The sequence below is a fragment of the Prunus dulcis genome, chromosome 3 (assembly GCF_902201215.1).
Source record: "Prunus dulcis chromosome 3, ALMONDv2, whole genome shotgun sequence".
Lineage (NCBI taxonomy): Eukaryota > Viridiplantae > Streptophyta > Magnoliopsida > Rosales > Rosaceae > Prunus > Prunus dulcis.
Window position 1 is genome coordinate 17,116,936 of NC_047652.1, and position 22,713 is coordinate 17,139,648.

Consider the following 22,713-nt stretch of genomic DNA (forward strand, 5'->3'; position numbering starts at 1 on the left):
AAAATAACTTAACTGGACTGCTTTTCAATCTCTTGACCTCACGGCTGCACCTAGAATTCTTGGTTGCCTACGTACCCTTAACAAGGGATCAAGACAGAGTCATAGCTTAAGAAATTGGTTGTACTTTATATAAAATTCTTCATCTCAGAAAACTCTCCACCCGAACGTACCCCTATCCATGTTCCATCAATTCCATATATCAGTCAATTCCATATATCTGTCAATTTCATCCTTGGAGGCCTCGGAAACCCAAAGTTAACCCAGCCGCATTCTTCCCAGGCCTCGGAGACACCAAGTCAACCTGAGCCGTATTCCTCGTAGGCCTCAGGGAACCATTAGTCAGCCTGAGCCGCATTCCTCACACCACATAGCTCAGGCGTCCGTGAAACTCGTAGGGCATTGTCATAAATGACAAATCTGTTTCCAAAGGCAACTATGGGATACTCCTGGAGTGGGTTTGAAAACCATATTCTGAATTTATTTCGAATTTCCTCTTGTTTCACAAGCCTTACTTATATTCTCTTCTCAATTTTCCAGAAATCAGTTCTCTATATTGCATAATCTTTGATTAGGCCTCATCATTTGGCCCATGCGCTCATGGGCCGATGAGGGCCCGCCCGGCCCATCGAAAAAAGCCCGGCCCGGCCCTTTATGGGCTTTGAGATGGCCCAGCTCGCCTTGGGCTGGGCTAGGCTTGGGCTTGGGTGTCTGAAGCCCAGCTTGGCCCATAGGCTCGGCCATGCCCGTCCACAAAAGCCCGGCCCGTTAGACCCGCATGTATGAATAAAAGTTTAGGTTTAGAATTATATCACTTAAATCACATATATAATTTGTTTCATTTCATTTACTTTTCTTTTCTCATTCCTAGTTTATAATTGGATGTTTGTCAATTATTAATTCAACAATTATATATATATATAAATAAGATGAACAACATATCACATCACCAAATATAATCATATCACGAAAAATAATCGTACCACCAAATATAATCATGCTTTTCTTGAACACATCACCAAATATTTGCATATTTATTCATACCATCCTTTAAAAAAAATATTTTTTTGATACTTGTTATTTTTTAAAATTATTTTTTAAAACGTATTACGGTCTGATTATGTAATAACCTCAAAAATAATACTTCGTTTTATTATTTTTGTGGAAAATCTTATTAAGTTGTGTGACTTTATTGGGTGTTTTATGAATTTGGTTTGATGTGAAAATATTGAAATTAAGTGAGTTTAATCTCAAATTGGACTAAAATGCCCTTATGATTAAGTTTATGATTTTTATTTTTTTTTGAATGAAGTAGGCCCGTTCAGGACATCGATTGGAGCCACTTTTATTCTTGGACGTACCCTGAAAAATGACCGTAAGTGGCCAGAATTAAGGCCGAACACCGGCCAAACTCTTATCGCTTAATTCCCTTCCAAAACTTAGAAATCTCTCCTAAATAACACAGCCATCAGCTAGAACACCTCAAGGGGATGAGAAAGCATACCTGGATAGCAAGATTAGGTGCCTGGAATCATTCGAACGAAGCTAGAGAAAATCTGTCAAAAACCGGCCATTTCTATGGCAGTTTCCGGCGATCTCTGGCAGTTTCAGTGGCTGAGATCGGGAAGGGAAGGGAAGAGGGGGTGGTGGCCATTCGTTTGGATCCGATCTCGTAGCTGGTGGCTACTTGTGGTGGTGACGGTGGCTTAAGAGCCAAGCGACTGTAGCAAAATCGTCGAGGGAGGGGCTGCGTGACTCGGGGATGGAGAGAGAGAGAGAGAGAGAGAGAGAGAGAGAGAGAGAGAGAAGGTTTTAAAAAAGTTATGGTTTTCGAATTACCATTTTGCCCTTTAGTTTATTTTGATCGTATTTTCTTCAATACGACTCATTTTGCCCCTTAGTGTACTTTGATCATATTTTCTTCAATACGACTCGAATTTGAGCTCACTACGTGTCTAAGGACTTGTTTCATCGCCCTCTACGCAACAGTACAATCGAAATTTTCAAATTCCTTCCGGGTCAAAAGTCAATATTTTCCTTAATAATTTATTCTAGGGGCAAAAGTAATTGAGTTACTGATATTTACAATGACAATGTAGAGCTACAATTTTTTCACAAGTACTAATGATTTACAGTCTTATTCAAAAAAAATATTTACCAAAAAGAAAGATCACGAAAACAAACCTCTGTCCCAACTTTAAAAAGAAAGGAAGGATCAGCAAGCATACGATTTCATAGCATAGAGCAGTACTTCATCAAAAATCCCAATGGCCAAATTGACCCCTGAAATTCAAATATATATGTGTATATATCAATTAGAAACCCAATAAGTAACTTAGCAAAAACCATATATCTGAAGATTTTTCAATAGAAATGGAGACCAACAAACAAACCCTAATTGGACAATGCTAGAAAAAAAACCATGAATGTGGAGCTCAAACCTGATTATATTTGAAAGCTGATCAACAACACCATTTCGAACAAGTGCCTCTTCAACAAACAAGACAAGATCTGGATTGTTAAGATTGACTTGCTTTGACAGTGACTTCATTAACGGTTCATTATTCTGAAAGGCATAATACAATATATTTTCACATTATATATATATATATATAGCAGCAAAAACAAGCTAGATAACTTATAGGTTTCAACTCGCTGAAAAAGGAATCGTAACAAGTAAACAACATTAACTAATAGTAGCTTAGCATATAGATCATACAAACAGTAAATGTTTATGTAGATGCTCAACCATTATGCTAAGAACTAGAAACACAGTACCAGCATTACAAATCATATTATAACTAACACAAATAAGCAAGCAAGTAATTTTCAATTTTTTTTTAATCAATTTATTTATCGTAATTTGTAAATGAAGTACAAAACTAAGGGAAAAAACCATAGACATATTCAAATTAATCACAAAATCGCAAAGAAACTGCTCAACGAGCTTTAAATTTCGGCGATAATCAAACTGAATCATACCAGTATGATTCGGCTGACCTTGAAATGGTCTCTTAGTTCTTCTTAATCTCATCCTTGTGAGCCTTCTCTCAGATCTGGTGCAGAAGCTGTGGGCATCCTGCTCGTGAATCAAACGAAAGCTTGAGAAAATGACGTCGTTGAGGATTGAAAATTCGAAATGGAGAAGAGAAATTGAAAGTGAAAGAAGCAACGAGGAAGATGACAAACCTAAGTCTTGGAAGAAGAACCGATAAGAGCGCTGCCTAGAACATCAAAAGGATTGGTGGAAGAAGATGAGCCTAGAGCCGCACAAGCTGCTCCATGAGTCATGAGCGCATGCATCGCCATGGTTGATTCTCTTCTTCTTCTTATTCCTCTTCAATCTATAACATAATTGTTATTAAATAAAATATTTATAAAAAAAATTAAGTCGGCTGTTTCTCAAAATTGCAAAAGGGCAAAATCGTAATTCAATATAACTGTTGAATTGAAAAAATCGACAGGGTTTATTTTAGGTGTGTTTATATACATTAAATAGTATATGGTTTATTTATAGTTTTATGTTGTGAAACTCCATATTTATAAAATTACATAGTTTGAAGATTTAATATTTTGCCATTTAATTTATATATTATATTATATTGTATATGTGTGTATTACATAAATATCCTATTCTATTATATATATATATATATATATGTATGTATATTATATATATCTTATGCTAATAGGTGGCTTCATTAGTAAAAGGATTCTTGAATGGGTAGTTAGGTGTCAACAAGGCATGCTAGTAGCCTTGTCAACTCACCATGAAGACATTAGAATAGGATTGTAGTCACCACAACGTGTCTTCCTAGCAGTTCTTTTCTTATTTATTGTTGACTTGGAGTGCAAGGTCATATTGATATATTACTTCGAGATTAAGTTCTTACATAAATGTTGATATTATCATGTACTATAGCTACTGTCTTCACCACACTATATTCCATTCCTTCGTTTTTCATTCTCATTTCAACCAAGTTGCGAAGCATTTGTAAGTTTGCATGAAGAGAAAAATAAAATAGAGAGAGAGAGAGAGAGAGAGAGAGAGAGAGAGAGAGAGAGAGAGAGATGGTTTTCATCAATATTATCAATATTTTGGTCCTTGATTTAGCCACCTATCCTTGAAAGCCTCTTTGGTATTGGAGGTCTTAAAGCTCATGGGATAGATGGTTTTCCCGCTTGCTTTTATCAAAACCAAGGGGGCCAATGTGCCACTGATATTTGTGCTATGGTGACCAAGGCTTTTACTGAGTGCTCGTTTTCTTGCTAAGTTGAATCATACCCTTATCAGGTTGGTACCTAAGGTTGATAATTCCCAGACTATGGTGCATTTTCGTCCCATTAGTCTTTGTTCTACTCTTTATAAAGTCATCTCCAAGATCATTGCGGCTAGATTGAGATCTATTTTGCCTGTTCTAATTAGTCCTAACCAGGTTAGTTTTGTGCTTAAAAGGCATATTACAGATAACATTCTTATTGCCTAGGAGCTTATGCATAAGTTCAAGATTTCTAAGGGCAAGAAAGGGTTTATGGCTTGAAAAATTGATCTCTCTAAGGCTTATGATATATTGAATTGGCATTTTATTGAGGTGGTGTTGGCTAAATTGGGTCTGCCTGCGGCTTTGAGGAGGTTGATCATGCATTGTGTGTCTACTGTCAAGTATCAGATTTGTATTAATGGAGAGCTCACTGATTCTTTTACTCCTATGAATGGTATTAGACAAGGGGACCCCTTATCCCCTTACTTGTGTTGTGCTGTGTGTTGAGAAACTTTCTCACATCATCTTTGATTTGGTTCAAAAAGGTAGTTGGAAAGCTGTTAAATCTTCTCAATCTGGGCATGTGGTTTCCCACCTCTTTTTTGCTGACGATCTTATTCTTTTTGCTGAAGCCTATGTTAAACAAGCTCGAATTATGAAGGGTTGTTTGGAGGTTTTTTGTCAAGCTTCAGGGCAAATTGCAAACTATGATAAATCTGCAGTGTTTGGCTCCCCAAATACTCCGAAGGAGGTGGCTAAGGAGATTAGTTGTATTTGTGGCTCTCCTCAAACTAGTGACTTGGGCAAATACTTAGGCATGCCTCTTCTACATACAAGGGGTACTCCTGCTACTTATAAGAAGTTGCTGGATAGGGTGCACAGTCGGTTGGCTTCCTGGAAAGGCAAACTTCTCTCTTATGCAGGACGCGCAACTTTAATCCAAGCTGTGACTTCCTCTATTCCTATTTATGCTATGCAAACTACTAAACTCCCTGTAAGTGTTTGTGATGAGTTAGACTGGTTGAGTCGAAATTTTTTCTGGGGAGGCAGTGAAAAACGAACCAAAGTTCATCTATGTCAGTGGAATTTGGTTTGTCGTCCTAAGTGTAAAGGAGGGTTGGGTTTTAAGAAGTCTTCTGCTATGAATCAAGCCTTGCTTGCTAAAATGGGTTGGAGGATTCAGAACAAGGATGGAGGGCTTTGGGCTAGGATTTATGAGGCCAAATACCTTAAAGGTACGTCAATTTTGGACCCTTCCCTGCTTCCAAAACAGGTTTGTTCTTCTACTTGGAAGGGTATTTTGCATGGGCTGGAGTTACTCTCTAAAGGTATGTTGTGGAGGATTGGGAAAGGAGACGTAGTTAAGTTTTGGCAGGATAGGTGGCTAAATGGAAGACCTCTTTTTGAACAAGATGGGGTTTTGCAGGTTGGGGATGTGACCTGCAATGTCTCCAGTTTTTTTAAGGGGGATTGGTGGGATACTGACAAATTAAGGGCAGTTTTGGATGAGGATTTGGTTCAGCAAATTATTTGCATCCCTATGGAAGTGACCAATGCAGTTCCTAATGCTCAGATTTGGGGGCCTGCTACAAATGGTATGTTCTCTGTCAAAACTGCTTATACTCTCTTGTTTCATGGTAGTGAGTGGCCTTCGTATGACTGGCAGTTTTTGTGGAAATTGAAGATTCCCCCTAAGCTTCAAATTTTCATTTGGCTAGTATTTCAAGGCAAAATCTTGCCTAATGAGCAGAGGGCTAGGAGGCATTTGGCTGATGATCCTACCTGTAACTACTGTAATTGGCCAGTTGAATCCATTTCGCATATTTTTAGGGACTGTGAGAAGGCTACTAGTGTTTGGCATGCTATGCTTTGTCATGGTGCTCATCCCCATGTCTTCCAGATGGATTTCAATCCTTGGCTTCGCTATAATCTTTTGTCTAAAGCTTTGTGGGGCGATCATGTGCCATGGACTTTAGTTTTTGTTTTTATTTGCTGGGTCTTATGGAAATGGAGAAATAATCATATTTTTAATGTAGATGATGAGGTCAGTTATGATCCCGAGAAGATTATTGTTGCTGCTGTAAGGGAGTGGTAAACGATTAGCCAGGTTGGGGATACAAAGGCTCCTAAAATTCCTCTTTTGCTGGCTTGGGAGCCTCCTGAGCTGGGACAGTTTAAGCTTAATGTCGACGGGTCCAGAAGGTGTGCTTCAGGCTCTATTGGTGCCGGAGTGATTCGTAATTCCTTAGGGGATTGGGTCTGTGGTTTTGCTGTGAACCTTGGTAAGGAGCAGATTCTGGAAGCTGAAGTTTGGGGCTTGTTTTTTGGTCTGCAACTTGCTAGTGCTAAAGGCATTCGTAGGCTTACTGTGGAAATGGATGCTGCTACGGCTGTACTCCTTGTTCAGCAGCATTCTAGGCTTGGCTCCCATCCTCTAGCTTCCTTGATTGCTAGCTGCTGTGCGATGGTGAGACAAATTGGTGATTGTTCTGTGAGCCACATCTACAGGGAAAGGAATTTTGTGGCGGATTGTTTGGCTAAATGGAGCCATAATCTTGATCTTGGGTTGTGTGTGCTTGATGCTGTCCCAAGCTGGCTTGGTGCTTTATTAGTTGATGACTTATTAGGAGTTCCGTTGGGTTAGTTTAGCCTCTGGCTAAGTTTTTTGCTGTTTCGGGGTTTGACACCCCCCTTTTTACCAAAAAACAAAAGATAATAACTCCTTCATGTCCAGAATGTCTACTCATTTATTCTCTTAAACACCATTTGTTCTCCCTCTAACTTAGGCATTAGAGAGGAATTGGCTGGTACTGCACCAGTGCCTCTTTGATAATTTGCTTTCAAAGTTGTGCAAAACACCTAGGCCCAAGAAGAAAGCCCATCCATGCAAATTCAACTTGACTCACATTCGATCTTGGCCCAATCAAGGTCCTAGTGGACCACCGGATTCAACACAAGTCAACAACAATGATATAAGAGAGAGGGTGGGAAAAATGAGTGACAATAGCCAGAAAGCCTTGGGGGATGGTTCCTCGTTGGGACGGTTTATTGATCATATTTAATTAATTCTGATTTAGCAAAGCTCAAGATCATTTAAATGTTTGGCTTTTTTAAACAAGTTTTATAAAACTTAGTATAATTAAGGACCAAAATATTGATAATATTGACGAAATATCGTCGATATTATCATCTTTTTGGGTCTAGAATATTTTGGAACATATTTATACACATATCGTATAATTATGGATAATATCGATGATAATATCAAGAAATATTGACGTCAATAATTTCTCACCTGCTTCAACAACATTTTGTCAAAATATCGAGATAGCATGCAATGGACAAAAAGTAAAAAAAACAAAAACAAACAAAAAAACCCACAGCACACACGCAAAGGGGGGAATTGAACCCCTTCCATTCTACTCCTCCAGCGCCTTAATCACCATGTTGCTTCAACGTTAACCAATCTGAGATCCATATGGTGGGTTTTATTCAATTTTTACTGATATTGATAGTTTCCCAATATTTCCATTGAAATTTTCGTATTTTTAAACCACCGGTATTTCCGAAACCATCCATATTTTAGACTTTGGTTATAACCAACTAGATGTTGAGCGAGAGTATACTTCTTTTTACAGTAAAATGAGGTATGAAGAACACAGCTTCGGCCGAGTTGGCAACATATTGTATTCTCAATTATATATAGATAAATTAACATGAAATATGAGCCATTCAAGATATAATTTTGATTTCGTCATTTTTATGAGGACGATTATATGTGCCTCTTGTAGAACGATGTTAAAATAGGTGAAGCCACTCACCGTATCATGAACATAAATTTCTTACCATGTAACTAGGAACTTCTACATTCATGTCAATAACAGTGTGATATGTGTGTATAAGTGATTTTTTATTTTTAATAAATTATTTTTACATATATGACAAATTGTAATTTGCATAAAGGAGAAGTATTTCCTTATATGAAAAGAAGCCAGCAGTATCCTTAATTAACAAATAAAATAAAATGACTTGTCTTCTTAATTGTTATGACTGAAAAACTGACAAATTATGTGCATATATCATTGACTTGACATATTCAATGCATTCCACTACGACTAGTTGGACCAAAATCAATTTTTGATAACTTTTTGTTTTGTCCTTTTTGTTTTGGATTTCCGAGTCTATTACCTAGTGGACTTAATAATGGACAACATCCAATATTTTCCGGATCACAAGAATTATATAACTGAAAATCTTGACTTCATAGACAATCCCACGTACAAGCCCCAGCCATTGGCCTGGATAATTAAATTCCAAAAATAAACAATAACAATGTGCAAGAAATACCACTGCCAGCCATGCACATGACATGTGATGTGTAAAATTATGTACATATATACTAAGTTTTATCAGCTGAGGTTTTGATTGTATTCAACACAAAATGAGGAGACTTGTCTTGATAATGGACAATATTCAATATTTTTCGGATCACAAGATTTATATAACTCAAAATCTTGACTTCATAGACAATCCCACGTAGAAGCCTAGCCATTGGCCTAGATAATTAAAACAAAAACGCTCTTGTTGCTGCTGCACTCACCTTCAAGATTTAATTGAAGTGAACCAAGTTCCTATATTCGTCATGTAATTAAGCTTCTCTCAATTTCTTGATGCTTTTATTTTTGGAGTTTATGAAGTATTAATTAGGATTTGCAATTAGGGCATATGTTTCAATTTATGAGTCATGAATTATCAAATAGGATTTGTAATTGATTTTATTGTTCTTGCTGTAATTTTTTTATTTTTTTGTTATCAATGAAATCACATAGTAGTGTTGAGTTTTCAATCTACTTAGTACCTAAATTTAGATCAGCCCATTTTAAAACCTAGGTTCGGCCCTGAGTCCACGACGACTTGTCGAACCAAAACCAATTAGGATAACTTTTGTTTTGGTTTGGTTTCCAAGTAATTAAGTTTATCAAATTTTCAAAGTCACAAGATTAATGTAAAGGACAATCTTAACTAAACAAATGCCAGTAAAGGCATGACGTCACCTAGCAAAAATGAAAAAGGGAGTAGTCAAAGCAATGTTAGAAACACCAGCGTGAACATGCACACGACATGCTATATATAAAGATGTTTCATGAGTTGAGTTTTTCATCAAATATTTATTATTTCTTCATCTCCCAAAATTAATCAAATAATGAAGAGACCAGCACAACTTGTGTTCATCCCAGCCCCAGGCGTTGGCCACATCGTGTCAACAATCGAGATCGCAAAGCAACTCGTTGCTCGAGATTACCAGCTCTTCATCACCATCCTCATCATGAAGCTCCCCTTCGACAAGCTCTTCACCAATACAGACCCTTCGATCTCACACCGCATCAGCTTCGTCAACCTCCCGGAGTCCCACATCGACACACAGGGCCTTGCCTTCACTTCCTTCATCAAAACATTCGTCCAAGGCCACAAAACCCACGTCAAAGACGCCGTCACAAAGTTACTCGCTGAGTCCGCTCAGGCCGAGCTTGCTGGGTTTGTCATCGACATGTTCTGCACCCCCATGATCAATGTGGCGGACGAATTCCAGATTCCTTCCTACCTCTTCTTCACCTCCGGAGCAGCGGGTCTAGGGTTCTGGTTCCAACTCCAGTCACTTCATGATGAGCAGGGGAAGGACGTTGCTGAGATAACTGGGTGGGATTCTGAGTTGATCGTCCCGAGTTTCATCAACCCCGTGCCTGCTGGAGTCTGGCCGGGAATGATGCGGGAGAAGGAAGGCGCCACAGACTTCATCGATTTTGCAGCGAGGTTTAGACAAACCAAGGGTATTTTGATAAACACTTTCAGGGAGCTGGAACCACATGCTCTTCGTTCTCTTTCTGATGGTAAATTCCCACCGGTGTACCCTGTGGGGCCCCTGTTGAATCTGAAGAGTGATGATGGCCACGTTGGCTCGGACCAGTCCATTCAGAAGTCTGATATCTTGGAGTGGCTTGATGATCAGCCTCCTTCCTCGGTGGTGTTCCTGTGCTTTGGGAGCATGGGAAGCTTTAGTGAGGCGCAGGTGAAGGAGATAGCGTGTGCGCTGGAGAAAAGCAGGCAGCGGTTCTTGTGGTCCCTACGGAAGCCCGAGCCAAAGGGCAAGGTGGGGATGCCGAGTGATTATGCGGATGTCAAGGGAGTCTTGCCTGAAGGGTTTCTTGATCGGACGGCTGGGATAGGGAAGGTCATAGGATGGGCTCCACAAGTGGCCATTTTGGCACACCTGGCGGTCGGAGGGTTTGTGTCCCATTGTGGGTGGAATTCTACACTGGAGAGCCTATGGTGTGGTGTGCCGATTGCCACGTGGCCAATGTATGCAGAACAACAACTAAATGCGTTTGCGCTGGTGAAGGATTTGGGATTGGGTGTGGAAATTAAGATGGATTATAAGCAGGACAGTGAAGTGGTGGTGAGTGCAGAGGAGATAGAGAGAGGGATAAGGCGAGTGATGGAGAAGGACAGTGATATAAGAGCGAGGGTGAAGGAAATTAGTGAAAAGAGCAAGAAGGCTTTGACGGATGGTGGTTCTTCATATTCTTCCTTGGGACGTTTTCTTGACCAGATTTAAGTTTAGATTCGTTAAAGCTCAAGATGATGCATAGAAACCACAGTTGTTAATTTTCATAGGAGATTTGATGAGCAGATATTTTCTCCGTTTGTTTTACGTATCGTAGTTCCTAATAAGGAAGTGTTTTCTGTTATGTGATTGGTCCCTTTTCAAAATCTGAGGATATTGTCCCAAAAGCCAAACTCTATTTATAGGAAATGAAAACGATGGATTTGCCGATATCTTAAGACAAGTATAAAAGTTTAACCTCTCTTCCTTTTTTGACAAGTATAAACTCAAGATCATTTAAATGTTTGGCTTTTTTAAACAAGTTTTATAAAACTTAGTATAATAACAAGGGAAATATGATATATATTCTCAAATTTATTGCTTTAATATGTGTAAAGTTATAATCAAGGACCAAAATATTGATAACATTGATGAAATATCGTCGATATTATCGTCTTTTCAGGTCTAGAATATTTTGGAACATATTCATACACATATCGTATAATTATCAACAATATCGATGATAATTTCAGGAAATATTGACGTCGATAATTTCTCACTCGCTTCAACAACATTTTGTCAAAATATCGTGATAGCATGCAATGGACAAAAATGGAAAGAAAAAAAAAACAGAACCCACAGCACACACGCAAAGGGGGGGAATTGAACCCCTTCCATTCCACTCCTCCAGCGCCTTAACCACCATGTTGCTTCAATGTCAACCAATCTCAAATCCATTTGGGTGGGTTTTATTCAATTTTTACCGATACTAAAAGTTTCCTGATATTTCCATCAAAATTTCTATGTTTTTGAACTACTGATATTTCCGAAACCATCGATATTTTAGACCTTGGTTATAAGCAACTAGCTGTTGAGCGGGAGTATACTTATTTTTACAATAAACATGAGGTATGAAGAACCGAGGTTCTGCCAAGTTGGCAACATTTGTATTCTAAATTATATATAGATAAATTAACATGAAATATGAGCCATTCAAGATATAATTTTGATTTCATCATTTTTGTGAGGGCGATTATATATGCCTCGTAGAACAGTGTTAAAATAGGTGAAGTCACTCACCTTATCATGAACATAAACTCCTTACCATGTAAGTATGAGCTTTTACATTCATGTCAATAGCAGCGTGACATATATGCATGCATGAGTGTTTTCTTTTTGTGTTTTTGATAAATTATTTTTACATATTTGTCAAATTATAATTTACATGAAAGGAGAAGTATCTCCTTACATAAAAAGAGGCAAGTAATATCCTTAATTAACCAATAAAATAAAATGACTTGCCTTCTTAATTGTTATGACTGAACAAACTGACAAATTTGACATATTCAATGCATTCTACTACGACTAGTTGGACCAAAATCAATTTTTGATAACCTTTTGTTTTGTCCTTTTTGTTTTGGATTTTCGAGTCTATTAACCATTGAACTTAATAATGGACAATATCCAATATTTTTCGGATCACAAGATTTATATAACTCAAAATCTTGACTTCATAGACAATCCCACGTACAAGCCTAGTCATTGGCCTAGATAATTAAATTCCATAAATAAACAATAACAATGTTCAAAAAATACCACTGCCAGCCATGCACTTGACATGTGATGTGTAAAATTATATACATATATATACTAAGTTTTATTAGATGAGGTTTTCATTCCATTCAACACAAAATGAGGAGACTTGTGTTCATCCCAGGCCCGGGCATCGGGCACCTCGTATCAACGGTTGAGATCGCAAAGCAACTTGCGGCTAGAGATCACCAGCTCTTCATCACAGTCCTCATCATGAAGCTCCCCTTCGACCAACTCTTCACCAACACAGACGCTTCCATCTCACGACGCATCAACTTCATCAACCTCCCCGAAGCCCACGTCGACACACGAAACACCGGCCCCTCCTCGTTCTTCAAAACCTTCGTCGAAAATCACAAAACCCATGTTAGAGCCGCCGTCTTAGAGTCAAGTACTCAGTCCGAGTCGAACCAGGCTCAGCTGGCCGGGTTGGTCGTTGACATGTTCTGCACCACTATGATTGATGTGGCCGATGAATTTGGGGTTCCTTCCTACGTGTTCTTCACCTCCAACGCCGGGTGTCTCGCGTTCTTGCTCTACCTCCAAAAGCTTCGAGACGAGCATGGCACGGACGCGGCTCAGTTGATGGACTCGGAGGCTGAGTTGGCCATCCCGAGTTTCGTCAACTCTTTGCCTGCCCATGTCTTGCCCGGTGTGCTATTGGACAAGGAGGGTGCCACAGCATTTCTCAATCATGCAAAAAGGTTTAGAGAAACCAAGGGTATTTTAGTAAATTCGTTCTCAGAGCTGGAATCACATGCGCTTCACTCTCTTTCTGATGATAAAACCCCACCTGTGTACCCGGTGGGACCTCTGTTGAATCTTGAGAGTGATGATTTCCACGTGAGTACGGACAAGGCTAGACAAAAGTATGATATTTTAAGGTGGCTTGATGATCAGCCTTCCTTGTCTGTGGTGTTCTTGTGTTTTGGGAGCATGGGAAGCTTTGGTGAGGCCCAGGTGAAAGAGATGGCGTGTGCACTGGAGTACGGTGGGTTTCGGTTCTTGTGGTCCCTACGAAAGCCCCAGCCAAAGGGCGAGATTGCCATGCCAAGTGACTATGCGGATCCCAAGGGTGTCTTGCCGGAAGGGTTTCTGGATCGAATGGCTAGGATTGGGAAAGTCATAGGATGGGCCCCACAAGTGGCTATACTGGCCCACCCAGCAATCGGAGGGTTTGTATCGCATTGTGGGTGGAACTCCGTGTTGGAGAGTCTATGGTACGGCGTGCCAATTGCCACGTGGCCAATGTACTCGGAGCAACAATTAAATACTTTTGAGCTGGTGAAGGAATTGGGATTGGCAGTGGAAATTAAGATGGATTATAGGAAGGGAAGTGAAGTGGTGGTGAGTGCAGAGGAGATAGGGAGAGGGATAAAGGAAGTGATGGAGAAGGACAGTGATACAAGAGAGAGGGTGAAGGAGATGAGTGTAAAGAGCAAGAAAGCCTTATTGGATGGTGGTTCCTCTCACTCTTCATTGGGGTGTTTTATTGATCAAATTCAACTTTGATTTATTTCATTTCTGGCTCTGTCCTCTATGGAACCACTTTAATCGTATTTTTCTACAATAAACTTTTTTTTTTTCCAGGAAAAAAGAATTTAAATATTTTTTTTTTTTTTTGAGAAGGGAAAAGAAAAGGACTTCTCTTGTATTAAGTTGTAACTTGTAAAGAAATTACACCATCAATTGAATGTATTTCATTTACAAGATTCTGATATGTACACTACATCATTTGATGCAAATTCTGGAGAGTGAAAACACAAAACTTCGGAGAAAGAAGCAAGCAATGCCCAGAGAAAAGAAAAGAAAAAACCATGGACATCGTAGACTGACTAGTTTAAGCCCATTTGGCTATTATAGGCGTGCAACCACCTCCAAGAAGAGATATATTAGCTCCAGCTTGAAGAACTTCCATTGCTCTGCATGTTTGGATTCATAAAATCAGTTGCTAGCAGATCAACAAGGGAGATATAGATTAAGATACCGGCTGATGCTGCATTCACCGGTATCTTATAATCTCTATGTCCCTTGTTGATATGCTTGCAGCAGACTTTATGAACCCAAAAATACAGAACAAGGCTTCAAGCTGGGGCCAATATATCTATTCCTTTAGAGCTGGTTGCATGTCTATGATAGCCAAATGGGCTTAAACTAGGCATCTAGGAAGCTCAGAATAATTATTTCTTCTATTTTTCGCCATTTGCTTACTTCTTTTTCTGAAGGTTTTTTGTGTTGGTAAACCTGGAAGTCGGGAATCGGAAGCACAGAAAAGATATGCAGATGATCCTAAATCTAAAGAAGTACACAAAATTTGAAGTTTGAGAGCGAGAGAAGATTTGAAGGGGGTGATGCTTAATTTCCACTCTATATAGGAGGGATATTGGCAATCATGAAAAGTTTGTGTGGGAGTTTGTTATCCTTACCACCTAGTTTTGGGAGGGCGCACTTGTGACGAAGGCCAAGATGATGGTCACAAAAGAAAAAGAGAATGATCCATTGACTTTGGAAAGCAGAGACACAATGCAGTGAAATCCAATGAATTCATTTTATATTATTTGTTTATAAGTTATTTCCTAGCTAGTAGTACCATGAATGTTTTCTGCATTAATTTAGGGAGCTGATTTCCCCACTCCCATTTTCTCCACTTACACTCCCTTTTGCTTTATAATAATTTTTAATCAATTTTTTTCTTTTTTGTTCTTTCTCTTTCCTCTTCTACCCTTATCCTAAATTAATGTTTTGATAATTAAAATTAAGAAAAGTTAACATAAAATAAAAAAGAAGTTAGAGCGTCTTCTTCTATTTTGATACCTAAACCCTCTTCTTCTCCTTCATCGTGTCTTTCCCACTTCTCATACCCATAGCTACCCAATCCTTCTCCTACCCAAAGCAAATACTCTTAATTATTGGTAAAAGGTTAGCTATGGATGAAGAACAACAATTGGAGTCTGAGTTGCAGAGGATTTTAGACATGGTGGGCAACAGTGATTTGAGTGGAATGACATAATTTAGTAATCCTTCAAATTCTCAAGATATTATGCATGGTACGTTTTATTTCTTACTTAATCTAACTTTATCGATTATTAGCAATGAATTAGCATATTGGTTTTATGTATGTGTGTGTATCTTTACATTTAACCTTTTCATAAGGGATTTGTTAACCTTGTGGGGAGATGGCATTGATGGTTTACATCTCTGTGTCCAAAAGGAAGCTTTTTGAACTCTAGAAGATCTTTCTGTATTAAAAAGAAATTCACTTGGCTAAGCATTACCTATTATCTTATTCATAGGTTCAATTTTACAAAATACTTGGTGCTCTGATGAATTGCAATTCAATTTTGAGTTTGTTTTTTGTATGCTCTGTCTTTCTTTTGCCCTCTTATCTTCTCATGTGCACACAAAGACAAGTTTAAATTAGTGCCACTGCTATCTCTTTATTTTTGCCCTTGGGCAAAGGTCGTGGTGACCTGCTGGTGCAACCCATTGGAGGCGCCAACCAACTGCTCGATGAAATGTTTCATAGCAGTACCTATTCTGTTATATATATTCATTCTTAACTAATATGTGATAGGCAGTGAAGCATAAACATTCTTCATAGTTGTAGCCAATGTGTAGTTTATATTTCATATAAATTGGATGGTTTGTGATATAGGCAGTGAAGCATCGATTGATAAAAGTGACAAAATGCTCTCTTTGACAAACAAAAATTTTCAAAATCGGGAAGACCTCATTGAAGCTGCTCGTAAGATTGCCTTTGCGCAAGGGTATGCACTAGTTATTAGAAGATCTAAATCCGAGATATATGTTGTCCTTGGTTGTGATAGAGGCGGTAATTATAAAAGCAGAAAAGTTCCACTAGAGGAAAGAAAAAAGAAATCAGCATCTCGCCTCATAAACTGTCCATTTGAAATTTGGGGCAAAAAGAAAAGGAAACTTCAAGGATTTTGGAAGTTGGAGATTAAAAGTTTGTTGCATAATCATGAACCTTCAACGGACATGTCTGGACATCCTTATTGTCGTCGATTTTCAAATGAGGAAATTATGCGGATTAAAGAAATGTGTATGGCTGGTATACCACCGCGCCAAATTCTCTCTTCACTTCGACAGAGCAATCCTCATCTTCGAGCAATTTCCCGAAACATTTACAATAAGAAGGCTAAAATTTTGGAAGAGAGCCTAGCAGGACGTACGGTTATTCAAGCATTAGTGGATGAACTTGGTGAAGGTGGTTTCTCTTATAACATTGAGTATGACCAAGAAGGGTATTTGACTCATTTGTTTTTTGCTCATCCTATATCAATTGAATTGAGTAAGAGTTACCCACATGTCTTTCTGATGGATTGCACTTATAAAACTAATAAGTATAAGATGCCATTATTGGATATAATAGGAGTTTCAAGTTTCAACACTTCATTCTACTCTTGTTTTGTCTTCATGCAAAAAGAAGAAGAGAAGGATTATGTGTGGGCTCTAGAAATGTTCAATAAAATTTTGGGAGTTCATAATCAGCCATTGGTGATCATATCAGATAGAGAATTGGCCTTAATGAATGCTATACGCATTGTATTCCCAAGTGCTTGTAATTTGTTATGCGTGTGGCATATTGAGAAAAACATTCTTGCAAATTGTAAACCTCATTTTAGAGAAGAAGTTGATTGGGTTGCTTTCCTATCTACTTGGGCTGATTTAATCAAATCTCCAAATGAATCATCATTCGATAAAGCTTGGGATTGTTTTGAAAATGAGTACAAGGAGAATGCAGCTGTTTTGAACTATATTAAAGGTACTTGGCTGCCATTGAAAGAAAAATTTGTAAGTGCATGGACAGATGAGGTTGCACACTTAGGTAATCGGGCTACTTCAAGAGCTGAAGGTGCACATGCAACACTAAAGAAGTATCTTCAAGTTTCAACCGGAGGTCTTCGTGAGGTAAAAGAAAAAATATGTCTTGCTATTGAACATCAATTTCAAGAAATCAAAACTCAACTCTCAAGTGAAAAGGTTCGTGTTCCACATAGACTTCGGATTCCATTCTTTAAAGAAGTTGTTACTCATGTATCTATGTTTGCTTTAGATGAGTTATACAAGCAACATGAAGCTGCAAAATATGGTAATCTTTCATCTCAATGCACAGGCCATTTTTTCAAAACGATGGGCATTCCTTGTGGACACATGATTAAGGATATGAAAATTCAAGTATTGCCTTTAAATGCCATACATAATCAGTGGAGGATCGATGCACGATTGTTTAACAATGATCAACATGCAAGTTTGGATGATGAAAATGATCAAATAAATAGTCTTCTATTGGACTTCAAAGAAAAGTATGAAAAACTGCCCATTCTTCAAAAAGATGATACAAAGAGACAACTATCTCAATTTGTTGGTACTTCTTTTCCCTTAATTCTGGAGCCTAAGATTCAACCTCATAAAGGACGGCCACTAGGGTCAAAGAAGAGAAATGAATCTAGCTCTACAAGGCGTGAACCATCAAAATTTGAGATAGTTGAAAAGTCTCGTAAATGTAGTGTTTGCAAAGGTGTTGGCCACAATAAAAGTACTTGTCCATTTCAAGTTGCCTCTTAATTCTACCTTTTGGAAATGGATAGAAATGTAAGTATTTGTATGCCAAATTATTTAATTTTTTTTTTTACCAAGTATGTGAGTACTATTTTTCTTTGTTATAGTTAATAGATAATAAATTTTTTCGACTAACATGTTTACAGGTAGAAGAACCAAAGAATGTTACTAACCAAACTGTCATTAGGAGCTTAGATATGCAGAGAGCAAGGTACTTCTTATGCATAATAGTCTCATATTTTTATTCTTTCATAATTTTCAAAGTAATTGTACATGTCATCTTATTAAAGGGAATTGTATCTCATCAAATTTTATAGTACTAAATAGTATTATGAGAGATCAATTAGTTTGTTAATTAATTAGTCTTCTTTCTTGTAGGTATTTTGAAGTGGTTGGATGGATTCATCCTTATTTCACATGTCTTTTTTTTAACACAAGGAAGAAGTGTTGTATGGAATGATACAGTTTGGTTAATGGAGCTAAATTTTTTGGCAACCATGATGGTTTTGTCTGTACTTTTTGGTTGTTACTCTTGTTGCTATCTCTGTTTAGCCATATTTTTTGGTTTTCAATGAAGTTTCAGCTATTGACCAAAAAAAGAACATGCCAATGGAGCTAAGTTTTTTGCTTTCTTTTATTTCTCATGTTATCTGAACAGTCCAATGAAGCATCTAAGTAAATATTTATATTTTGTTCTCGAATGGATCACTATTTTCTAGTTTGAGAATGAGAGATGCCAGATGCAAATGAATCACTAAAGAAATATTTTGCCTATTCACAAAAAATAAAAAATAAAAAATAATAAAAATCCCTATGGTTGCAAGGTTTATCCGTGGGCATGTGTTTTTGTAGCAAGTTGAACACATAATTTTGCCTAGACAAATATACAGTGTTAATTATTTCTTACTTGATGAAAGGAAAAAAAAAAGCAAGTTGGAAAATTAAGTGTAAAGAAAAAGAAATAATATAAAAGTGAAGTAAAAAAGAAATAAGATAGGCTAAGGGTAGAATAGGAAAGAGAAAGAACAAAAAAGAAAAAAAATTGATTAAAAATCATTAAAAAGCAAAAGGGAGTGTAAGTGGAGAAAATGGGAATGGGGAAATCAGCTCCCTTAATTTATTAATAGGATTCCATGTACATATAATATTTGAATAACTTGCTTTTCCTTATTTTATGTAAAAATGCATTTCTTGATACTATTCTTTTCTTGCTGGTGGTGCTCAGTGAATGATTGAAGTTTTATTGCTGCTTTTTGTTCCTCTGTTACGCTGCTTGCTTCTTTGGCTTTGATCCCAAACTGAAAAGGAAACCAATCTGTCTGACAAAAGCAGAGAGACACAACGCAGGGTTAAGAGCCAAAGAACTTACAACCCAAAAGCACTTCTCAGACACCTTCAGCAAAACAAAGCAAACAGATATTCCAAACAAGCCTTACAGGACTCTCAAGCTTGCAAGAATATAGACCTGAAATGATACACTATTGGGAGGAAATTTCTATATCAGTATCAAAAGCAAGGTGTTTAAGAGTCAGCAATGTCTCAATCCTGCATGTGAATTCAGCTTAGATTTTTGTAATGGTAAGATTATATTTGATTACTGTTGATGGAAAAGAGAGCACAATATTTAATTAAGTGGGAACAGATGGTCCAATCACTGAGATTTGGGGCCCCAGGTGTCAAAGGATGGACACTTTGGAACCTTTGCTTTGTTCTTGAGTGGGCCTTCTTGAAGACTATTACATTAATGGGTCAATGGTTGTAGACTATATATTTCAAAATATAATCTATATAATAAATCAAAACTCACATCAAATTTAATTACACTGGTAAATTAGAGTAGCTTAGAACATTACTCAGTTGTAAGAATGATTCATGAGTCCGAGAGATTGTGATGGGAAGAGAGGAGGTAGGTGAAGCCGAAAGATCAAAGTAAGCAAGTTAAACAAATAGTGTTGCCAACTGCTAAGTAAAGAAAAGCAACATCTCAGAATCTGGGATGGCCAGGATTCTTCAAGAAAGAAATAACAAAAAGAGTGGTGAATTTCTTGTAAAATTCATTATTTTCGACGTTAAGCTGACGATATCATCCAAGAAGCCATGAGCAAAGCAATGTAAACGTTTACTTCTTGTCCAATTTAAAATATCTCAATTGTCAGACACTGCAGAATACAGCAATCTTCTTTGTTTTTTTATAATGATTATATCTTATTGTAGTCAAATCCAAAGAATTGATTTTAATTTAATTTATTTGGCCAATGCCATGACTATTAATATTAATAGGATTCCATTCCATGTTACATATAATATTTCATTGCAGCTCTGCTCAACCTTTTTGTTTGTTTGACAATTCATGTTTGCTTTCCTTATCATTGACAATCCATTTCTCGATTCTATTGTTTTCTTGCTGGTGGTGCTCAATGAGTGATTGAAATTTCATTGCAAATGATATTTGTATCAAAACAGATATTTGTATCTCAGTGTAAATCTCTTTTCAGGTGGACCAAGTCAACTGCAACAGCAGGAAAACACAATGCAGGGCTAAAAGCCTACATGTCAGTTCAGCATACAATTTCTTTCGTGTTCCTTTTGGTTAAATTTCTGGTGACTTTTTCCGTCACTTTGGGAGGACACTTCCTCTGAATTTCCGAACTACAACCTTGTGGGCCCTTGACATTGGGAAAGGAATCAACTAGACTAATGGTTCAGATTGAATGTTTGACTCTGGCAAAAAAAACACACACTTCTCCTCTATTGAATTGTAAACAAACTACACCATCAACTTAATGCTTTTTTTTTAAAAAAAAACACAGAATTCTGAGATTTAAACTACATAATTTGATGCTAATTATGGAGAAATAAAACACAGAACTTGAGAAAAAAAAAAAAACAAACTAGCAAATGGCACAAAGAAAAAGAACAAAAAATCATCCATATCCTAGACTGCTTAGTTTAAGCCCATTTGGCTAGCAGAGACATAAAACCAGCTCCAAGAAGAAGAGCTATATTAGCCCCAACTTGAAGTCTTCCATTGCTCTGCAATTTTGGGTTCATAAAATCAGCTGCTAGCAGATCAACAAGGGACATATAGATTAAGATACCGGCTGATGCTGCGTTGAAAACGCCTTCAACGATGAGGGCAGTTGGGCTGTTTTCTTTATAAACGTTTGAAATTCCGATACCAATTGCAATTCCAACAGGAGTTGTAAGAGAGAAGAACAGAGCCATGATTGCAACTCCTCGAGCCTTGAATTTCGCCTACATAAAGTAAGAAAAACAAAAAAATCCTCTCAGCATCTTCCAGAGTTTAATTGAACTTATAGATTAGTCAAGTATGCAAAGCAATTACCTGAGATATGCATCCACCAAGTCCCATGCCTTCGAAAAACTGATGGAAGGTCAAGGCAGCTACAAGAGGCCTTATGGTGTCAGGACTTTCAGAAGCACCTAAAGAAATTCCAATAATGACAGAATGCACAATAATCCCCAACTCCAAAACCTGCAACAAGATCAAAACTAATCAATCAATATTCCCCACTAATTACTAAACATAAACCAACATAAATAACAAATCAAAAACCAACACTCTCTGCTAAACAAAAGAAAATTAAAAGTACCTGTGAAATCACTCTGTGCCTAAGAAGTTGTGTTGTAGGTGAGGTGTCAACTGCACCATGAGCATGACCATGAGTTGCATGAGTATGAACATGCACGTGACCCTCATGCTCTCCAGCCTTCTCCTCGTCACCACAGCACTCCGCATTCCAAGCCTTATTGTTCTTGAAGTGAGACCTGCTGTAGTAAGAAGTGGCAGAGGCATCCACCATCAAAGTCCCAATGGCAGCAACCATGGCCACAAACCCAGTGAAGGGGAACTTCCCCCATGGATTCTCCTTAAGGCACGGCGATGTCAGGTTATCAAAAGCATCCGGAAGCACGTGTATGAACCCGGTAGCCAATATGACACCGGCTGCAAAGGCCTTGATGAGGAAGAAGATGTTCCTGTCGGGGTGCAAAGCTGGGATGGTCTTCCCAAGAATCGGAATGCAAACACCGATTGCACTGGCAACTAGAATCGATGCAATCGCGGCCAGTTTGTACTTGAGGGCTTCGGTTTTGTTCCGGTCCCCATCTTCTTCTTCGTCACATGTGCACTCTCCGAAAACTAAAGTTGGAAGTACAAGGAGGAGGCATAAGAATGCCAAGAAACTATGTTGTCTAAGTTTGTTCATCCTAAAAATCTAATCAAGTAGGCAGAATATGAAGAAAAGTACTCAAAATCAATCAAAATAAGTGATCACAAGAGAGAGAGAAGAAGAGGAGTGAGAGAATGAGAGAAGGTTTGACGGGGTGGTGCCAATTTATATAGGATAGTGTAGGGTATTTTGTGTCATTGACTTCAAAGGAAAGATTTAAATTTTTTTAAAAAGGGTTAAGAAAATAATGAGGTCATGAACTAAACAAAACAATAATCTTAAAACTCAGAAATCATGGATATGCAGGAATTAGGNGATGCATTAGAGATAATGGTGAAGAAATAATGAGGACATTTGATGGAGGACTTTGTCTTGGACANGAAATTGATTTTGTCTTCAGAGAGGGAAACAACCAACCATGAAAANGAGTTGGTTCGGAAAAACCCATGTATTAATNTCGAGTGTTGTAAGAATGTCGAAACCG

The 22,713-nt window shown here is 37.9% G+C and overlaps 4 protein-coding genes across 4 annotated transcripts; 3 read left to right on the forward strand and 1 right to left on the reverse strand.

The window, feature by feature from the left end:
* Positions 1-9,462: 9,462 nt before the first annotated feature.
* On the forward strand, positions 9,463-11,005 carry LOC117622675 (UDP-glycosyltransferase 71A15-like). The gene has a single exon (XM_034353433.1). The coding sequence runs from the start codon at positions 9,463-9,465 to the stop codon at positions 10,870-10,872; it is 1,410 nt and encodes a 469-aa protein (XP_034209324.1). The 3' UTR covers positions 10,873-11,005.
* A 1,547-nt stretch (positions 11,006-12,552) lies between these two features.
* On the forward strand, positions 12,553-13,965 carry LOC117621890 (UDP-glycosyltransferase 71A15-like). The gene has a single exon (XM_034352423.1). It carries the CDS (start codon positions 12,553-12,555, stop codon positions 13,963-13,965), a length of 1,413 nt encoding a protein of 470 aa, XP_034208314.1.
* A 1,414-nt stretch (positions 13,966-15,379) lies between these two features.
* Positions 15,380-18,042, forward strand: LOC117621891 (PKS-NRPS hybrid synthetase CHGG_01239-like). The gene is made up of 2 exons (XM_034352424.1): positions 15,380-15,440; positions 16,109-18,042. The coding sequence occupies exons 1-2, from the start codon at positions 15,380-15,382 to the stop codon at positions 18,040-18,042; spliced, it is 1,995 nt and encodes a 664-aa protein (XP_034208315.1).
* A 2,928-nt stretch (positions 18,043-20,970) lies between these two features.
* On the reverse strand, positions 20,971-22,265 carry LOC117621312 (zinc transporter 8-like). The gene is made up of 3 exons (XM_034351713.1): positions 21,651-22,265; positions 21,383-21,532; positions 20,971-21,291 (listed from the first exon to the last, which is right to left on the reverse strand). The coding sequence occupies exons 1-3, from the start codon at positions 22,263-22,265 to the stop codon at positions 20,986-20,988; spliced, it is 1,071 nt and encodes a 356-aa protein (XP_034207604.1). The 3' UTR covers positions 20,971-20,985.
* Between the last annotated feature and the right edge of the window lie 448 nt (positions 22,266-22,713).